This window comes from Miscanthus floridulus, chromosome 16, assembly GCF_019320115.1.
Source record: "Miscanthus floridulus cultivar M001 chromosome 16, ASM1932011v1, whole genome shotgun sequence".
NCBI lineage: Eukaryota > Viridiplantae > Streptophyta > Magnoliopsida > Poales > Poaceae > Miscanthus > Miscanthus floridulus.
Genome location: NC_089595.1, coordinates 75,389,099 through 75,410,503, shown reverse-complemented (window position 1 = coordinate 75,410,503; position 21,405 = coordinate 75,389,099). Strand labels below are relative to the sequence as shown.

The window sequence follows — 21,405 nt, the reverse complement described above, 5'->3', positions numbered from 1 at the left end:
GGGCCGACCCAGCTCGCAGGGGGAGTTGGATTGGCAGACGTCGAACTGTCCAGGGAGGCCGGGACTCAGGAGGGAGTCGGATCGCCAGACTCCGCTCGCGGCCACGGAGCGTTCTCGCCACGAGCCTGTCGTGGACGCCGCCATCGCCCTTCGGCCTTCGTGGATCGGCATTGCGACACCAGGCAGCCGATCGGCGATCAGGTGATAGGTGATCCTCGTTCCTCCCCGTCCATCTCCAGTTCTCCAGTCTCCACCCTTCCTCAGTTCCAGGCGTTCGTTCATTAGTTTTGCTAATTGGTGAGTTTTTTTAAATTTTCAGAACTCTTGAATAGTTGAATTATGAAGAGAAACGGAGGCATTCGATCGCTTTTTCAGAATGCAGCAAAGAAGGCGGCTGCTGTTGCTTTGAACCCTGACCCACCTCCGGCTCCGGATCAAAGTATTGTGGAAGAGCACAATCAAGAAGAAGATAGAGTACAAGTTGAAAAAATTGCAGATCCTTTGCCCTCGCCCCCGCTAGCGTCACCGCCACCCTCCGCATCAAAGCCGCCAGTGTATGACATCAATCGTCTTCCATATGATCCAGGTGAAAGGCTACCCATTGAAAATTATCATGTTCATGATCAAGATGCAATCCATAGAGCATATATTACTAAAGGTGCTTGCAAACCTTATATACATGATTTTCCATACCGAAACATTGGAGGTGTACCTCGTCGATTCAGTATACAATGGTTGTATAATTATGAGTGGCTTGAATATAGTGTCAAGAAGGATTCTGCATTTTGCTTCATATGCTACTTGTTCAAGAAGGGCAGTGGGTCAAATACTTTTGTGGTTGATGGATGGAATAATTGGAATATAGGAAACACATCACTTCTTAAACATTGTGGTTCTAGGGCACATAAAGCAACTCAAGAGAGGTACATTGGTTTTATTAATCCCAAGGTTGCAATTGATTATCACATTGACAAGTGGAGTGAGGAGGAGCTTCGTCTTTACAAGAAAAGATTGACATATTCACTTAGATGTATCAAGTTTCTTTTGCATAAAGGATTGGCATTCCGTGGACATGATGAAAGTGAAGAGTCTAGCAATAGAGGCAACTTCACTAAACTTTTGAAGTTTCTTGCAGGAAATAGTGAAGAAGTGAACAAGTATGTCTTGAACAATGCACCAGGTAATAACACTTTGACTAGCCCAAACATACAAAAGGAAATTATTCATTGTTGTGCCATAGAAACTAGAAAGAAAATAATTGGGGAACTTAGTGATGAGCCCTATGCAATTCTAACTGATGAGTCTAGTGATATATCACATAAAGAACAACTAGCTCTTTGCTTGCGTTATGTTGATAAACTTGGAAGGCTATGTGAGCACTTCATTGGGGTTGTTCATGTAGATGATACTACCTCTTTGTCACTTAAGAGAGCAATTGAAGGTTTACTTGTTATTAATAGATTGAGTCTGCAGCAGATTAGAGGCCAAGGTTATGATGGGGCTAGCAATATGAAAGGAGAAATTAAAGGGCTCAAAACTTTAATCATGCAAGAATCACCTTCTGCTTATTATATTCATTGTTTTGCACATCAACTCCAACTAGTTCTTGTCGCTGTTGCCAAGGGAAATACTGACTGCAAGACTTTTTTTGATCAAGTATCTATCTTGTTGAACATTGTTGGGGTTTCTTGCAAGCGTCACGATATGCTTCGAAATGCAATGCTTGAGAATGTTAAGAAAGCACTAGAGTGTGGTGAGCTTGAAACAGAGAGGGGATTAAATCAAGAGATGGGTTTTCCTAGGCCTGGTGACACTCGGTGGGGCTCTCATTATAAAACTATATGTAGCATCATCACTATATATTCCTCAATCCATGATGTGCTCATTGAACTTGGTGCTGATATTGCATATAAGGAAGATTGGACAAAGATACATTTTGTGCTTAGAGCATTTGAAACCTTTGAGTTTATTTTCTTTGTGCACTTAATGTATGTTATTCTTGGATACACAAATGAGTTATCTGAGTGCTTGCAGAGAAGGGATCAAGATATTCTTAATGCAATCTCACTTGTTAATGTGGCAAAGAGCAGAATGCAGGAGTTGAGGTCTGATGGTTGGGATAATTTTCTTCAGAAGGTCACTTCTTTTTGTATTAAACATGGTGTTGAAGTTCCTGCTATGGATGGTGCTTATGTGCCTTATGGAAAATCAGCGCGGTATGCCCGTGCCCGAAACCAAACAAATGATGACCATTTCAGAAGAGAAGTATACATTGGTGTCATTGATCAAATTAGTTAAGAGCTTGATAATCGGTTTGATGAGATCAATATGGAGCTACTCTCTTGTATGGCAGCCTTCAGTCCTTCCAACTCCTTTGCTTCTTTTGATGCACGGAAGGTACATAGATTGGCTGAATTTTATCCTAAGGACTTCTCCAACAATGATTTGTTAAAACTTGAATTGCAACTTGATAATTATATTGATAACATGCGACAAGATGCTAGCTTCCAAGGTCTAGACAACATTATTGATCTCTCAGTTAAGCTTGTTAAAACAAAGAGGCACAAAGTGTATGATATGGTGTACTTGCTTCTCAAATTGATATTGCTTTTACCGGTGGCAACTGTGAGTGTTGAAAGGGTATTTTCTACATTGGTTATAGTGAAAACAAAGACAAGGAATAGGATAGGTGATACTGTTTTGGATGATTGTCTAGTCACATTTATTGAGCATGATATTTTCTTCCAAGTTGATGAAGATGATATAATTGAGACATTCATGTCATTGAGAAAGCGGCGGATAAATAAGTAATATTGTAAGTCTCTCCTGTTGCTATATTTTAAAGTATTTGTATTTCATTTGAATAATTTATATCAAGATTTGGCGTCATTCGTAGCTTAATATTTGAATTTAAATCTTATTATGTTATTTAATGTAACCGGTTTTAATGAATTATAATATGGTTTTACCGAATTGTAAATGGTTTACTGATTTTTTTTGCGACGCATACCCAGAGGTAAAATCCTGGGTCCGCCACTGGTGTTTGGTCTGCGGCCACACCTCGCCACGCCGCAGATGTGGCGAGCCACACTCGTCTGCCCTTCTGTTTGGATGGCGGGTGAAACAAGGCGGCTACAGTATCACAGATAAACAAATCCCGCTACAAACTGTGGCGACCGAAAATAAAATAACGCAGCAGCTGCGACTGCCACAGCCTGCTGCACTCTCGGCGTGGCAGACAGTGGCGGGTATCAAACACGCCCAGAATGCTGATTTTTTTCTACTTTCTGCATTTTTTTAATGAAAAAGGAACTTAGTCCTATAAAATTTATATACAATTAATGTGAAACTCCTCCGTTCAAGAGTGATTTAAACACTTGGATTGTAGAATGTGATTCTAGAATCCAACTATCTACCCTAAATCTATTATTTAGAATTTTTTACAATACAAATACATCAATCACTATGAAAACTAAGATCTAAATATCCTAATTTTTTTTTATCCAAATTCTACATTCATTATCTAGAATCCAAAGTTTAAATGAGATCCAAACATGCACCTAATCTTACCTTGTGCTGGGTTTCTGTAGATAAATAAATACAGTACAATAAAGTAACCTACGGTGCCAGTACAGTAAAGTTCGTAGACAAATAGCTCGCCACAAAAAAAAAGTTTAATTGGCACCCATGGATTTCACTTTCTTTTTATTTTGTGGTTATTCCTCTCCTGCCGTCTTACAAGCAATTCAGTTGAGGCCTCCATCCACGGAAAAAGACTAGCAGCCTGTTCGGGAGGCCGTATCGTATCGTGGATTATTTACTGCTGGCTGGTTTGGTGTGAGAGAAAAACACTGTTCCTGGCTGGAAATTTACGATCGTTTACGAGCAAGCGAACAGGCTGTAGGTGGGCGATGGCCGATTGTGCAGCGCGGAGGCGGGAGAATCATCGGTATCGGTTGGAACCAGATCCTCCAACTAGGGATGAAAACGGATTGGATACGGACGGATATCACCGATATTATATTTATTTTCATATTTCTGTTCGGATTCGGATTCGAATACGGATAGTGTCAACTATGTCGGATAGGATACGATTGGATATCGATATCATAAATATGAGATTTGAGTATTTAGATACGGATACGGTATCGGATGTTGAATATCCGGACTCGGATACGGACAGATCTCAACCCCTCTAAACGGATTCGGTTTCAAATACGGTCGGAAAATATCCATACCGTTTTCATCCCTGCCTCCAACATAGTCTGCTCTATGTAAGAGGGACGTCCAAAGCTGCTGCGCCGTTCGTGCAACATCCAACGGCCATCGGACGACACGCAGCAATTAATCACAGAAGCCGTCCAAATCTTGGGTCGGCCCATACGAGAGAAAAACACTGCACGCTGATAAGCTAGGCTGATAAGCGAACAGGTAATACTCGATACGGCCCACTTTCAGGAAGCACAAAACATAAGTGGGAGAACGAACGCTCCAGCCTCAGGCAGTCGCCTCCACCATAGAGCCCGTGAAGATGGCCGCTGGCAAGCTGCTGCTGCTCACAACCTCCCCAGCGCTGGAGCAGGCAAGCAGATCCCTGGGAAATTTCTCTCCTCCATCGCTCTCATCCTCCGCAAAGGAACGGAGTGCTCTAGCCACTCGCCGTCACCGTAGTGCCCGTGAAGATGGCCGCCGGTCAACTGCGCTGCTGCTCATGACTCCCTCGGCACTGGAGTAGGCAAGCAGGTCCCGGGGAAGGTGCTCTCCTTCACCGCCCTCATCCTCCGCCTTCCTATCGGCTCGTCCCCACGCTGTCCGCACCTTGAGAAGCCGAACTCCAATGTTCAGAGTTCAGACTAGCAGCAACAGCACCTTGAGAAGCTGAACTCCAAAGTTCAGACTAGTAGTAGACAAGTAGTAGTGTTGAATTGCCATTGTGTAATTGATATGAGTTGAGATTGGGGCTCAATTGTTTGTGATGATTGAATAATGCTTGCCAATTTGAGAGTATAACTATTATGAATTTGATACTTCAGTGTTGTGATTTTCCGATTTGAGAACTCTGAAGTGTAGAATATGTACCAATTCTACTACAATGCTCATTTGCAACATAGCAAAAGAAAGCTAAATTATATGTACAGAACTAGAGTTTTTGCATTCATAATAATTGCCAAATGGCAACAAAAAGCCAAATTTGTCCACTTAGGAGCATATCATCTTTTTTTCTTTAGATAAAGGATTTATAAAAAAATCCAGCTTCATCTACACAAGGCAGAATCAGGCCACTACTTGACCCATAGCCCAAGCACACACGTGTCCAAGCTGAAATTAAACAGACACCAGAGTTACACTAATGGGACCAATCCGACAAGTAGATAACCATCCACATGACGCCAAAAAACGCAACGCAGCCTCCTCTAGTAGCCGAGCAGCCTTTAGAAGCATTTCTTGGTCCTCATGGCGCTGTAGCTATGCCCACTGCCGAAGCCAATGCATTCCCTAAATAGTACCTGCAACAATGTTTTTGGTCCTTCATTTCTTGTGACCCAAATGGTCCAGCATAATGCTGCCGCTGCAGTTAATAAAGGTAGATTATGTTTGTTCCCCCCCAATTTACACCATCTATTAAATAAGTCGTGTATGTTAATTGGTCTTGGGATTCCAAACAATAAATGAACAACTCTCCACAAGAAATCAGCATATGCACAATCAAAAAACAAGTGTTGAATATATTCATTTATATGACAGAATGAACAATTTTTTCCCTGTTCCAATTCTGTCTAACCAGATTATCTTTAGTTAGAATTACACCTCTTTTTAAATACCACATAAAGACCTTGATCTTCATTGGCATCTTTGCATGCCAAATTTCTTGTGAAAGTCTCACACCATTATTAACTAGTGCAGCATACATAGATTTAACTAAAAATTGCCCTCTTGAATGTAGAGATCAACTAAAAACATCAGGGGTATCCTGAAGTGGGAGATGATCATCTAGCACCAGTCAAATGAGTTGTGGCAAAAGAAACCTGAAGATTTATATGCACATGGGAGCATCCCTTATTGTAGGATCGAGATGGCAGACTAGAGGGGGGTGAATAGTCCTTTCTAAAAATTAAACGCACCTGTAGGTTGTTCAGCTCAAGAAGGTTTCTTCTTTGCTTTATTTGTCCCTTTGGTTTATTGGACTCTAATTCTTGTTTTTTTCGCTAAATTCTATGAACTTACGCCAAAAGAGCTAGCTTGCTTTCTTTTTTTTGCGTGGTAGTTTAGAACATTTCACAAAAAAAATGGTCAATCTTCACAACTAATACAGCTAACAAAACTCACCATTGAATCAACTAATTTTGTGTGTGTTCAACACAGTTGTAATTCCGTTGTACATTCCTGATTGTAGTTATGATTCATTGCTGAACAACAAGCAGTTCAGAAGACTGCAGCAACCTTTGCATCGAGGGCATCCACGAAAACAAAGAACCCTGCTGTCCCTGGAACTGCCCTGTACACTGTCTTTGAAGTCCAGGGACATGTCTCCATGCTGTTGGGTGGAGCTCTTTCCTTCAATCTCATATTCCCATCAAATGAGCCAGACATCTGGAGGTTGATGGCAATGTGGTCCATTTGAATGTTCAGTAAGTAAGAATTTTGCAAGTTTTGTTCTTAGTAAGAACATGATTTTTCGCATCATTTTGCAAGTTTTGTCCTTAGCAAGTTTTGGTGGGACTGCAGGGGGATTGAAATGGATTAAGGCTTGTTCGGTAGCTGGGGACCAAATCCCCAAGCTAAATCAATCCAGACGGAGAATTAGTGGATCCCCTTGCTGTCACTTATTCCCTGGGGGGTTCAATTCCCCGGCAGAACTACTCCCCTGCCTCCCATTTGTTGTTAGGTTAACCAGGGATGAATGCAGGATTGAGAATCTAACATGTATACATATTCAGACCTTTAACTAACACAACAGAACACGATCAAGCTTGAAACAATTCAAATTACCATACAAAGCGAACCCAATACAACATGAAAGACAGATGTAAGTGCTTGTCAGGGAAATACACTGAGCCAGTTTCATGACACGCCTTGTAGAGGGCCGTGACGCCTAAGAGGGGGTGAATTAGCCAACTTAAAAATCTACTCTAAACTATAGCCTCTAATTCCACCTTAGCAAAACCTATGCAAGAAAGTAATCTATCTAAATATACAACTACGGTTTTGCTAATGTGTTGCTATCTCTACCGCAAAAGAGTCTTGCAACCTAGGTTCCAACCCTATCAACTAAGCTAGGAAAGTAAAGCACAAAACCTAGGTAACAATGTAAATGCAGAAGGTAAAGATGAAGTAGTGTGGGGGGTATGACCCCGGATACCCATGGCAGACTACATGGGCTGCGCTGCCAGGGGCGGTCCAACCCACAAGACGAAGACCTACGGTGCACGACACTGCTTGGCGTGTACCGCAAGGCATCAAGGGCGATATCCTGAAGATGCTACAAGATCTATTAGGATACGTTCGATCCCATGATTCCTGTAATCTGTTATTACTTTCCGGTTATCTCTTAGATCTAACCGACTTGTAACCCTACCCCCAGACTATATAAGGCAGGTAGGGACCCCACACAATATCATACGATAGCTAATACAAACCAACAGACCACAGAAGTAGGGTATTACGTCATGCTGATGGCCCGAACCTATCTAACTCTTGTGTCTTTGTTGCCTTCTTATTCTTGATTACGCGCTCCTCTGCCGATCAATCTACCTTCGTGGGATACCCCTTGGAGGACTGCCGACGATATTCTATCGACAGTTGGCGCTCTAGGTAGGAGTGTGCGTGCTATTTCTATGATGAACAAGATGGTACGTTTTACAGGCTCTTCGTCCTCTCCAAAGCCCAACTAGATCTTTACAGTTGGATCGATCTCCTGGGTCATCAACGCTAATGGAGACGGAGAGATCATCGAGCCAGTGCAGATCAATTCTACGCCGACCACACTAGCACCTGCAACAGTAGATCTGATCTTAGAACCGACTCCAAGGTCGTCTTCACCAACAACTCACTGCCTACTCCCCCGCTATTCGAGGAAGCAGATCAACAATGATGATCTGATCGCATCCATCGATCAGGTTAGCCAGAAGCTCGCTGACTGCCTCTCCATCGCGGAATCGGCTCTGAACACTCTGGTTCAGCACCTACCACCCTCTGATTCTGATCCATCGAAGGCCGATCAGGAAACTCTTGGGGTTACGGCCGCCATCCATCAGGATGCCCTAAGGGGCAAATTCACCGACCAGGTGGGAGACATCTATCCTCTCACCGACCCAATCATCGACCAGCTCTCGCCGACTGTCAATATGCTGCAGATCAGTCGACATCCCGAAGCATCCCTTCACACCATCCTAGAGGAAAATCCAGACTTCGAATCCTAGGGCTCTATGGATACTGTCGCCAAAATCACCGCCGTCCAACCTCCTCTCCCTCCCTACCAAGGAGGTGGGATTTTCAATGTCAGCGTCGACAGCCCTGCATGGGATGGAGAAACCGATGAGGACCGCACAGCTCGTGTCAACAGAAATGCCAACCATGCCCAGCGCCGAGCAAATGAGGCCGCCATTGTGCTAGCCGAGGCTGGTCGCAATGGAGAACAGCTCGACTCACAAGGGAGGCCACACCCACTCCGCCACAACCTTGATGACGAATTTGTTTGTGTCGACGGCCACGATGTCTACAAGACCCCAAGTGCCAACTTGGCCATGGCCGCTAATGAGCTCGCTCGGCTCAAGCAAACGCTAGAGGTCGCCAAGGTCACCACAATGCTTAAAGCTACGCACTACCAGTCAACAAGATCCGCTAGGATTAGGGACCTTCCTATTCGACAAGCTTGAATCGCCGATCTGCCATGCCAAGATCCAATCGCCGCCTCAGCAGAAGCCGTTTCACCGATCAACATCGCGATGATGGACAATCCCTCTAGGGGGAGCTAGGGGGAACCGCATCAACTACCCTCACCAACACGACTAGGAAGTCAATCAAGACGTCCGAGCACACATCAACAACCTTCGGGATGCACGACGACATATCGACGGGTGTTGTTTCTCTTGCCATGAAGAGGAAGTACACTGACATCAAGAATACAAGCAAGAGTTCAGTAATTTGGATGCAGCCCTCCAACCACTTAACACTGGCAATGCCATCGATCATGACGGTGATGATCCCAAAGGGCCTCGAGCATTCACCAGAGCACTCCGAACACTCTAGTGGCCCCATGGTTTCAAAATCACCGGGGTTGAGCCCTATGAGGGGCGGTTGAACCCCACACAACGGCTATAGGCTTATGCCACCGCTGTGGGCGCTATCGGGGCAAATACCAGTGTCATGGCGAACTATCTTCCCATCATGCTCACGCCAACTGCAATGAACTGGCTTACGAGCCTCACCTCAGATTTCATCGAATCTTGGGAATAGCTGAAGAAGGTCTTCACTGGCAACTACATGGCTACATGTACTCGGCCGGGCACCAAGCATGATCTGAATTGCATCTATCAGAAACTGTCCGAGCTCCTGCATAGCTACATCAGACATTTTTCTAAGATGAGGAATTCTATTCCCAACATCACAGAAGCAGAAGTCATCACCGTCTTCGTCCGAGGACTCCATCATCGCGACCTCTACTCCAAATTCAATCGTAAGCCACCAAAGGGGATTGGTGAGATGATCATGACTGCCGATTAGTACACTAACGCTGAAGAGGCCGAAGTTTGCTTCAACAAGGATGCGGGCACTCACCGCCCAACTCGCCATAGCGATGAGCGCCCCGACAAATGATGCCACAGTGACCACCGCTATGATGACCATGGCCACCATCATGACAGTGGCCGTGATCGGCCGGAAGGGTCCAAAGCTGGTCAGTACCGCCATCGCCAACTAGACCACATTGTCACCACCATTGACGAACCCCGCGCGAAGCGTAACTACGACGAGCAGTACAAGAAGATCCTCGAAGGACCATGCCCCCTCCACAAGAACAGCAAGCACAAGATGAAGGACTGCCTTGGCTTGGCTAAGGAATTCCAGACCAAAAAGAAGGATGACGACAACGACGACAGAGCCAGGGGCACCCGACCACCTAGGGACAACAACAATGCCTTCTAGGATCATGACAAAGTGGTCACCACTATCTTCAGGGGCCTTGCCACTGTCGAGAGCAGAAGAGATCAAAAGCTCACCTCCCGCTAGGTGCTCGCTGTCGATACACAAGACTCTGTCGCCAACCCCAGCTATCGCCCCTGGTCCAAAGTCCCCATCACCTTCAGTAGGGCCGACCAGTGGGTAGACATCCCTTACACAGGGTGTTTCCCCCTCATTCTCGATGCAACCGTCAAGAAAGTACTCTTCAGGAAAGTACTCATCGACGGTGGAAGTGCTCTGAACCTCCTCTTCACCGAAGCCCTAAAGAAGCTAGGCCTTGGAATAGAAGACCTCACTCCCTCTGACTCTTTCTAGGGAGTGGTACTTGGTAGGGCATCTAAACCGCTTGGAGAGATCACCCTCCTGGTATAATTTGGCATGGCTAGCAATTTCTGTGTCGAGCACATCAACTTCTACATCGCCGACTTCAACACCGCCGACCACACCATACTTAGTCGGCCAGCTCTGACCAAGTTCATGGCCATACCACACTATGCCTATCTGGTATGGAAGATGCCTTTGCCTATAGGAGTTCTAGCTCTGTGGGCCAACCTCTCCATCTAGATGGCCAGCGTGGTCAACGACGCCAAGATGATGCTCGCCGATGACCTGGAGATCCCAACGCTGGAGCCTCCACGTGCCTCCACCAAGTCTAAGGAAACAAAGGAGGTCAGCCTTGGCCTCAATGACCCCACCAAGACCATCAAGATTGGGGCTCATCTCGACCCTAAATAGGAAAGCGTGCTTGTTTCCTTTCTATGTGCCAACATCAACATGTTTGCTTGGGAACCTATAGACATGCCTGGGGTACCATGGGAGAAGATCGAACACTCCTTGAATGTCTCGCCAACAGCCAAACTGATCAAGTAGAAACTCCAACGATTCGTGCAAGACAAGAAGGAGGCTATTAGGGTAGAAATAAAATAGCTCCTAGCAGTCGGATTTATTAAAGAAGTGTATCATCTTGAGTGGCTGGCAAACCTAGTCCTTGTTCAAAAGAAGAATAAAGAATGGAGAATGTGCACTGATTACACCAATCTCAACAAACACTGCCCTAAAGACCCCTTTGGTCTGCCTCAGATAGACGAGGTTGTAGACTCCACCGCTGGTTGCGAACTCCTCTCCTTCCTCGACTGTTACTCCGACTATCACCAGATATCCCTCAAAGAGGATGACCAGATCAAAACATCATTCATCATGCCTTTCGGTGCGTATTGCTACACCACCGTGTCTTTTGGACTAAAAAACACTGGGGCAACCTACCAAAGGGCCATCTAGATGTGCCTTGACCAACAGATAGGCCACAACGTCGAAGCTTACATCGATGATGTGGTCATCAAGTCCAAAACCACCGACAATCTCATCGCCAACCTCGAAGAAACGTTCATCAACCTAAAAAGATACACATGGAAGTTGAACCCTTCAAAATGCATCTTTAGAGTTCCATCTGACATACTCCTGGGCTACATCGTCAGTGCCCGTGATATTGAACCCAACCCCGATAAGGTCTCTGCCATTACCAATATGAAATGGCCAACCTGCATGAAGGATATACAGAAGCTCACAGGGTGCATGGCTGCTCTCAGCCGCTTTATATCATGCCTCGACGAAAAGGGACTACCATTCTTCAAACTACTCAAGGCCTTCAAGCGCTTCTCCTGGTCGGAGGAAGCTGATGTGGCTTTTGAGGAACTCAAGTTATTTTTACCAAAGCCTCCAATCATGATGGTGCCTCAACCAAATGAAACCCTATTGATCTACATCACCGCTACCTCTCGTGTCGTTAGCACAGCTATCATCGTTGAGCGTGAGAAGGCCAGACACGCCTATAAGGTGCAACATCTGGTCTACTTTCATCATGAGGTTCTTAATTAGTCCAAAACTCATTACCTTACGTTCAGAAGCTGTTATACGCCATTCTGATCATGTTGCGCAAGCTCCTCCATTACTTCGAGTACTACAAGATCGTCATGGTCATCGAGTTCCCTCTAGGGGACATTCTCCATAACAAAGAGGGCAATGGCCGCATCATCAAGTGGGCAGTCAAGCTCGGCACTTATTCCATAGAATTCATAAGAAGGCCTACCATTAAGTCATAGGCGCTGGCTGACTTCGTCGCTAAGTCGACCGAGATCCAAGAGCCCATCCCCGCTGCTTGCCTGAAGCATTGGGTGATGTATTTCAACGACGCCCTCAACATCAATGGTGCTGGTGCTGGCATCTTGTTCATTACTCCAACAAAGGACAAGCTCTATTACGTCCTCTGAATTCATTTTCCAGCCTCCAACAATGCCACGGAATATGAAGCATGTCTCCATGGACTTTGTATAGCCGTCGAGCTCAGCGTAAAATGCCTCATGGTATACGGAGACTCCGCACTGGTCATCAACCAAGTCAACAAAGATTGGTCATGTTCCAGTGAGAAGATGGACGCATATTGCGCTGGGATTAGGAAACTAGAAGGAAAGTTCTATGGTATCGAGTACCACCACGTGGTACGAGACCAAAATCAACTCACCGACCACCTATCTAAGATAGGCTCTTCTTGCACTGTTGTTTCGCCTAGGGTCTTCGTTCAAGACCTCTTTATGATGTCTATTAAGGAAGAGAAGGTAGTTCAAGAACCCCCCACCGAGTAGCTGGTACTTGCAGTACCTTCGCTGGTCGTAGATTGGAGGGAATAGTTCATCAAGTACCTCACCAGCACCAACATACCCACCGATAAGACCAAAACTGAATGTCTCATCCGTCGTAGCAAGCATTATGTGCTAGTAGATGAGAACTTGATGAGGAAAAGCGCTAAGGAAGGGATACTGCAGAAATGCATCATCCCGAGAAGAGGGTGTGAAACTACTACATGAAATACACTCTGGCTCCTATGGCAATCACGTGGCCTCCAGAAACCTGGTTGGCAAAGCTTTTTGAGCTAGTTTTTACTAGCCCATGGCCATCTCCAATGCAGAAGACCTCGTCTAATGTTGTGTAGGGTGCTAGTTTTTCACCAAGCAAATACACGTGCTGGTGCAGGAATTGCAAACCATCCTAGCTTCTTGCCCTTTTGCATGTAGGGGACTAGGACATGATCGAGCCTTTGAAGCCTATGCCAGGAGGTTTTTGGTACGCGTATGTCGCCATTGACAAGTTCTCCAAGTGGATTGAGTACAAGCCGCTTGTTTCGGCTACTGCAAAGAAGGCAGTCGAGCTCTTCGAAGATATCATCCATATATTCGGTCTCTCGAATAGCATTATCACTGACCTCAGGACTACATTCACTGGCCACCATTTTTGGGACTTCTACAAAGATTGATGCATCTCCATCAAATACAGTCTCTGTTGTCCATCCTAGAGCCAATGGCCAGGTCGAATGGGCGAATGGCATGATCCTTGACGCCCTCAAAAAAGAGACTATACCAGAAAGAGGAAAAGCATCCGAGCAGATGGCTCAAAGAGCTCCTAGCTATGGTCTAGGGACTGCGCACTCAAGCTAGTCGCAACACCGGTGTGTCTCCATATTTTTTGGTCTATGGCTCAGAGGCCATACTTCCCATGGACATTGCCTTCCGAGCACCCAGAATAAAGCATTATAATGAAGAGCAAGTCATAGTTGTTTGGATAGAGGACATTGATAGAGCCGAAGAAGAACGCATGATCACTTGCATCTGCATAGCCAAATACCTAGAAGGCCTACGAAGATAGTACAATCACAACATCAAGGGTCGTTCATTTGTGGTCGGCGACCTTGTTCTCCATAGAAAGTAGAAAACCGAAGGGATGCACAAGCTCTCCTCCCCCTAGGAAGGGCCTTATGTGGTCAACGAGGTTACCCGACCAAGGTCTTACCGGCTATGTGACATGGAGGGAATCAATATCCCCAACTTGTGGCACATCGAGCAACTTATACATTTCTATCTTTGAAACGCTCTAGATATGTACTCTTCACTCCATAATGAATGAAGTTTTTGTCACCATAATTGGTCTCCATTATTTCTCCACTCCTAGTTTAATCTCCACTTACGATTACCAGCTCTGAGCTGCTCCTTAACAAACTTCGACAATTATACGTGATCTCCATAAATACTCCACCCCTGTTTCTCCATACTAAAATATCTCTAAGATATTTCGCCAACCATTGAGCAGCATGCGTTCTGCTCTATGTTCTTTGGAGAAAACCCTATCTCCGATCTCTCCCTACATGTGCTATGGGCTCCAGTTCTCTGTGTTATGGGTGGTCGGACTGTGGTTTCTCGGTCACGTCTGTTCCTCCTACATATGCACTGGCCTCTAGCGCTCGATGTTATAGAATACAGGCTAGCCAAGGCCAAGAGCTCAGCAGCGAACTAACTGCTTGGACGCTACTTATACCACGTATAAATGCGTTAGGGTTAACAATACATCTATTTTCACCAAAAGTGCTAGCAAGCCACATAAACATGCATACAACGTCTACTTACAACATTTATACAAATACATAAATGTTTGTTTATGCCCTTGCACATTTAACTCTCCTCTCTAGCTGTTCAATACAGGTCCCTCTCCACTCAGGCTATTAGGCTTGGCCATCACTGTCTACCTCGCCGAATAGATCAACGTTGCCGGCCAGCTTCTTCGTCGTGTCCTCCACCTCATCCTTTAGCTACTCTGGCTTCATCGCACCTGTCCCTCTAGGCAAATCCAGCCCCTATCGCCTGAAGATTGATCACAGGGTAGTGGGACTGGACCACCACCAGAGCATGCGTCACGACAGATACAAGTGGTGTCTTGGTTGAAGCCTTTGAAGTTCTCCCACGCCGCCTTGTACCTGTTAATGATGGCGTCCGACCATGGCGGCCTATCATCGGGCTGATGAGCTACCTCCATGTCGATAAAGTCGAGCACCGGACTGACTCTGGCCACCACGGCATCAAGTTTTCCCCTCTAGGTTCTTGCCTCTAGCTCCACCACATCAAACTATGCCTTGGTCCTTTGATGGTATTCTGCAGACACCAAATGGACCCATCAAATGAAGAAATCATTTCAGCAACAACTCCGACCACGAACTACTCACCTTCTAGATCCTCGGCCAATTTCTCCACTCGCCCAGATGCCTTCTCCTTCTCCTGTTGGAGTTAACCAATGACTTCTCGCAACTGGCCGAGCTCCACATCTTGCTCTACAATGATAACAATCGACAACAACACCAAGACTGTTAGGCAATGTAGAGCAAATTCACCGATCCACAATACCTTTCTTTTATTTAGAGACGCCTTTCAGCTATTCAGATGTGCGCCCCAGCTGCTTGGAGATGCTATTCAGCTGCTCGGAGGTGCGCTCCAGCTACTCAGAGATGGTCTTCCACTGCTCAGACAAGATGCCCTTTTGATACTCTAGGTCCCTCACATTTGATTCAGCAAGATCCCTTTTGCACTGGGCCCTCTGGACGTTCATCTCCGTTAGCTTCACCGCCTCCTTCAGCTTCTCGTTCTCCTTGGCGAGGGGCTCCATCCTTTTGATCAACTATTGTTGTTGTACAGTAGCTCGTGCTATGCCCTGCAAAGCGCCAAGATTATAAAGGACCATATTCTCTAATGCCAAAGATGACACCGCTGACGCAATACTAACCTCAATTTGCTTCATAACCATGGAAAGGGTGGACCGTAGCCGCTTCACCTCCCTGGTGGTGTCCTCCTCCTCCACGACCACAACTTCCTCCCCTTGCTTGTGGAGGATGTGGATGGCTTGAGGTCATGATTCTTCATGCTCAATCTCCTCGACGTCGTCCTCTTCCTCCATAGCTGGTGGCCCTCCCTAGGGGCTCGATGGCCGCACGAAGTGACTGACCATGCCCTATGGCATCTTAGGGCATGCCGCTTGCTCCTCCGATGCTGCTGGCCTCTACGCCCTAGTTTTTGGCATAGCATTGGTAACTCCTGCCTCCGCCCTCGAAGACTTGGTGGCTTTCACCGCTGCTCTTAGCGTCTCCGTTGACTCATCCACCATTGTCACCAACCGCTCTCTGTCTCCAACTCCATCAGCAGCAGTGGTCGACTCCTCCGTAGATCGACGAGCGCCCGAGGACTCAGGGATGGAGTATTCCCACAATGTCTCCACACCGGGAACAGCCCTTGGCTGCTTGCTAGTCTGGCCTGAAGGATTCAGATCCTCCACGTGCCCTGTTCTGCATTAGATTAGTCCATTGATCACCGTAACTATAAAGATTGAACAGCTACCAATTCCAAGGCAAAGATACTTACACACCAGCTTCTCGGTAGATGGTTCTGAACTGACGCTACCTTCCTGAGCACCTAGGTGTCGCTCAGGGGTCAACCCACGTGGCCTGGGCTAGAGTTCTTGAGGCCCTCGCCATCGGCGTCTCCTCCGCCTACTGCTCGGGGACTCCTTCCCCTCCCTCTGATTGCACCTCCATGCACGTGTTGCGCGATGACGCTTTAGTGCTCGGAGGGGGGATATTGGGGCCTCATCATCGTCTGACCACTTGGATATTGCTGAGCTCTACATCCGAGCAGTCCGATCACCACCAAGTGAGATGCCGCCCGGCTTGTGGGGAGCTACATCCACCATTCTTCTCTTCTTTCGGGCCGACTCATCATTCGCCGCCCTTTTCCCCCAAATCTTCTCCGATACCAGGGGGACTCTCCTTCTGACTAGCACCTCTGCCTCTGGATTTGGACAAGGCGCTGATGGCACTTTCCTCTGGTTGAGTGGTTAGCCTAGCGTCCACTGCCTTTGGCCAATCGCTCCTCAGCACGCCCAAGAAGTACGCCACCCATTCCTACAAATGGATCTTTCCACAAGCGAATAAGTCCACTGCTCGGCGCCAGCATGGGATAAAAAAGCACCAAGAACAACAGTTGAGATTTTTACCTGAGGAGGTGGGTTCATGTAGTTGAAGGCTTTCAGCTGCCTTGGCATGCTGAATGACACATTTGGGGTGAATAGTTCAGTGGCCCAGCGTATCATAGCCTCCTTCATTAGTCTCTATGTTCTCCCCCGGGTGTCATCAGTATCTCCCTTGAAGTCCAAGCCTGGATGAGCCCTCTCCTTGCAGGGCTAGACATGGCACACTATGAAGCTCACTGCCACCACCATTCCATTCATCTTTATGCCCCTTATTAGCTCAAGGAGCTCCTTCACCTGCTCCATATCGGCACTAGTCGGTTTCTCCAACCAGCTCCTCTAATTGTCTGGAATGTGGTCGATGTCGCATCGAATGGTAGGATGACTTTGCTTCATTTAGAACCACCTAGCATTCCACCCCTTCAGTGAGGTATTCAGTGGCACAATAATGTATTCGCCCGCCATCCCGTCGTAGAGCTATAGATACACACTAGCCGACCACTTTGGAACTGCCCCCTCCTTTCTTCTTGAGCTAGAAAATGTGTCGAAAGAGACTGAAAATGGGGAAGAATGCCAAGATAGACCTCACAGAAGTTGATAAACATGAAAATGTGCAAAATAGTGTTTGGGTGAAGATTACACAAGCTCACTCCCCAATATGCCAATAGATCCTGCAAGAAAGGATGTACCAGAAGTCCTAATCCATGCCTAGAAATAATCTTCGAAGATAACAAGTTCGTCGGTGTGTGGCATCGGATAGGGCTCACCATCGGCCAGGCGCCATCCAGCAGGTGACACGATCAGGAAGAATGCCTACTTCCACCATCTCGTTGAGCTCCATCTCCCTCATGAGTGATGGCACCCATTCATTGTCATCGCTCGCCCCAATGGCCGCCTTCTTCAGGTTACCACCTCCCCTCTTTAGCGCCATCCCTCAGATCTAGATCAGAACTAGCCTTTTTCACAAGCTTTTTAGCCCTAGTGGTGGAGCATGTGTGAATGCGAATGGAGGTTCGCGAGGTTGAGGAGGAAGACGAAAGTGGCGAAGTGGCAAAGGTGGGAGCGCGGAGTGTGGCGATGCAGTTATAAAGAAATCGTACCCACTTTTTGCATTCAAGGGTTTTGGGAAATCGCACCAGATTTGAGCCCTTCTGAATCCCCCAAAGCGGCATGGTGGGCCATTATCTGGGCTTCCATGCAATTGTGTCCCATATCGCCCATTCTTTGATGCAACTTGGTACTGCACACTGAATATTCACCGACTTCTCCACAATACCATCAAGGCTCAGTAATTTCTACTGTACAGCCATTACTCTGGGTTTTTCTCCATGATTTGAGAAATAGGTACTTCTTGATTAATTTGAGATTTCTACAAGTGGCTCGGGGACTACGTCATCAATATGACTCGATTTCTCACCACACTGGGGACTTCTTCTGGTTGCTATTGTTTTTTACCCTGGCACCATGTGACCACGTCACCTATTGTTAGGCTCAGGGATTAAGTGGGCACACTTCACCTTGCGGTGAATGTGCATTTTTCATTTTAGGGCTCAGCCCGTGGACTGGTTGCCTGCTCGGCTAGTTCTCTACCTTTCTTCTACTTTCTGGACCCTGGCACCACGTGACCACATCACCTATTGCTAGGCTCGGGGACTAAGTGGGCACACTTCACCTTGCGGTGAGTGTGTTTTCTTTAATCTGGAAGACTCCGTGCCTTCCAAAGTTGAAGAAGAATATCTCCCTTTCTCGTGGTCGGAGTCTAAGTGGGCACACTTGGTTCACAATGAGGAAATTTTCAATTTTGAACTTGAGCTCCTTACATCCTTCTGGCAAGCCTTACTTGGGATACTCTACTCAGCAATGGTCCACAACTGCTTGGTGACTCATTAGAGTGGTTGGACTATGAGTCTGGCTGCTTGGATTTGTTTACACTTGCTCGGACAAGCTCAAGACTGGCATTGCACAATGGATACAAGGTGGTCGGGGACTAGCTGTGGGGGGTACGACCCTGGATACCCATGGTAGACACATAGGGTTGTGCTGCCAGGGGTGGTCTAGCCCACAAGATGAAGACCTACAGGTGCACGGCACTGCTCGGCATGTACCACAAGGCATTAAGGGTGATATCCTGAAGATGCTATGAGATCTATTAGGATACGTTCGATCCCATGATTCCTATAATCTATTATTACTTTTTAGTTATCTCTTAGATCTAACCGACTTGTAACCCTACCCCCCAGATTATATAAGGTGGGCAAGGACCCTCTCAAAACACACGCAATATCATACGATAGTCAAGACAAATCAACAGACCACAGGAGTAGGGTATTATGTCGTGCTAACGGCCCAAACCTATCTAACTCTTGTGTCTTTGTTGCCTTTTTATTCTTGATTACTGCGCACCTCTACCGATCAATCTACCTTCGTGGGATACCCCCTCGGAGGACTACCGATGATATTATGTCGATAGGTAGAGATGCAAACTTCGGTGGATGACTCTAGGTATTTTTACTGAGGTATCAAGAAGCGCTCAAGCTTCCCCCTAGTCCTCTTTGGAGCACCTCACAAGAAATCCCTCGCAAGGGCCAAGCTCCCGGTCGGGTAACTCCATGGATAGCCCTAGGCCTTCCCCAAGTGCAAGTGGGTCTTCGATGTGCCTTTCGGCAAGCCTCTCCCGAAACCGCTCCCCGCCATCTTCACTATCAAGCTTTCGGCCAAAATGCCACGGGCCTTGTTCCCTTCAGTACACGGTGACGGCCACACCACAAATGCGGTTGGTGTGGTCTCCAAAGACTACAAGCCCCACCGAGCACACATGGTGCATGCAAGCACCTTGGGTTTAGAGGTATGCAAACCTCACTAGCAACTAGACCTAAGCCTAGAGCAAGCACATATGAGCATGGTCTAACTAACCTAAACACTTCACAAAGTACCTATGCTAATCACCAAGTAATCTTTAAGCTCTATGCATGTGGAGAGCACAAATGAGGTGTAGCAACACCCTCCTATCTTCCCTCAGCTCCCTCACTCTTCAAATGGCTTGTTGGGGCAAGTATTTATAGCCCCCAAGTCAAAACTAGTCGTTGTCGCCGAGATCCTCTTCTCTGCGTGGTCACCGGACAAGGCGGTGCCAGGCACCGGATAGGGCGGTGACCGCCATGTGGACTAGCCATTGCTCACTGATAGGCCGATCATTGGGGTACTATTCACCAGGGTGGAGCACCGCCACCCTGAGGGCGGTGACCTATGGCGGTACCCGAGTCCCCTTCGCTGCTCTCTAGGAATTTTAGGGCGGTGGCACCACCACCCCCTGTCTGGTGCACCGCCACACCATGGTTGTGACTAGGGCAGTGCACATGTTGCTGTCCAATGCCCCTCTCCTTCCTAGCTATAGCAGCCCGCTATTTGGTGGCACCGCCACCGCCTGGCGGCGCACCGCCATGCCTAGGGTGGTGACCAGGGCGGTGCCCCCTCTTGCTATTTCTTCATGTTTCTTCATCGGGGCTTCATCATCTTCACGTCTTGGACTCCTTGCTTCTCTCCTAAGCTATCAACACCTCCTCCAATGTCTTCTCTTGAGTGTTGATCAATTTCTTCATGTTCCAAAGTTGGTCCAAGTCCGCATTGCATCCTATTTGACTATAAAATAGACACTAGCAAACACATTTGTCCAATTTGGTTGTGTTGATCATCAAACACCAAAATCAAAGCAAATGGGCCTAGGGTCCATTTTCCTTATAATCTCCCCCTTTTTTTGTGATTGATTACAACACGACCAAAGCAAGCAAATAATAATAGATGCAAAAAATTTAAAAACTATCTACTTGCTAGGATGCAATGCAAAGGCAAGTTTATATGATACAAAATGATACCACTTGTGAAAACTTTGAAAACTTATCTTGCCCTTGCAAATGTCCCCATGTGGCATTATGGATTTAAGCCTCCCCCTAACTCCATAATCCACTATTCTCCCTATCTTGGACCATTACCACTTGTAAATTATTATGATTGGGCTTGCTTTTGGTCCTACAAATTCTCCCCCTTTGAATCAAACACCGAAAAGAAAGACATTAGTAGCACAAGGGAGGGTCAAACTTTGTGATCCTTTGTATGTGGAGTGGAATAGGTCACAAAATTTAACTCTCACATTACATAGTCTAAGCTCCCCCTAAATATATGCATACATATGGTGGAGGATGAAATATATGCATAATTGGCAAATTAATGTACAAGGGAGTTTAATCTATATAATGCATGGAGAAAGCATATAAATACCAAAGTGAAATCAACATGATGATATCGGTTTAGAAATATCACATGTAGAAATCAATTTGATTGACACCACTTGCAATAGGTGGTGGATTTTTGAAGCATGATGCTTAACTCCGAGGA

At 46.5% G+C, this 21,405-nt stretch overlaps 1 protein-coding gene across 1 annotated transcript; it reads left to right on the top strand.

Annotated features, from left to right (window-relative positions):
- Positions 1-339: 339 nt before the first annotated feature.
- Positions 340-2,298, top strand: LOC136510856 (uncharacterized). The gene has a single exon (XM_066505171.1). The coding sequence runs from the start codon at positions 340-342 to the stop codon at positions 2,296-2,298; it is 1,959 nt and encodes a 652-aa protein (XP_066361268.1).
- Positions 2,299-21,405: the final 19,107 nt, after the last annotated feature.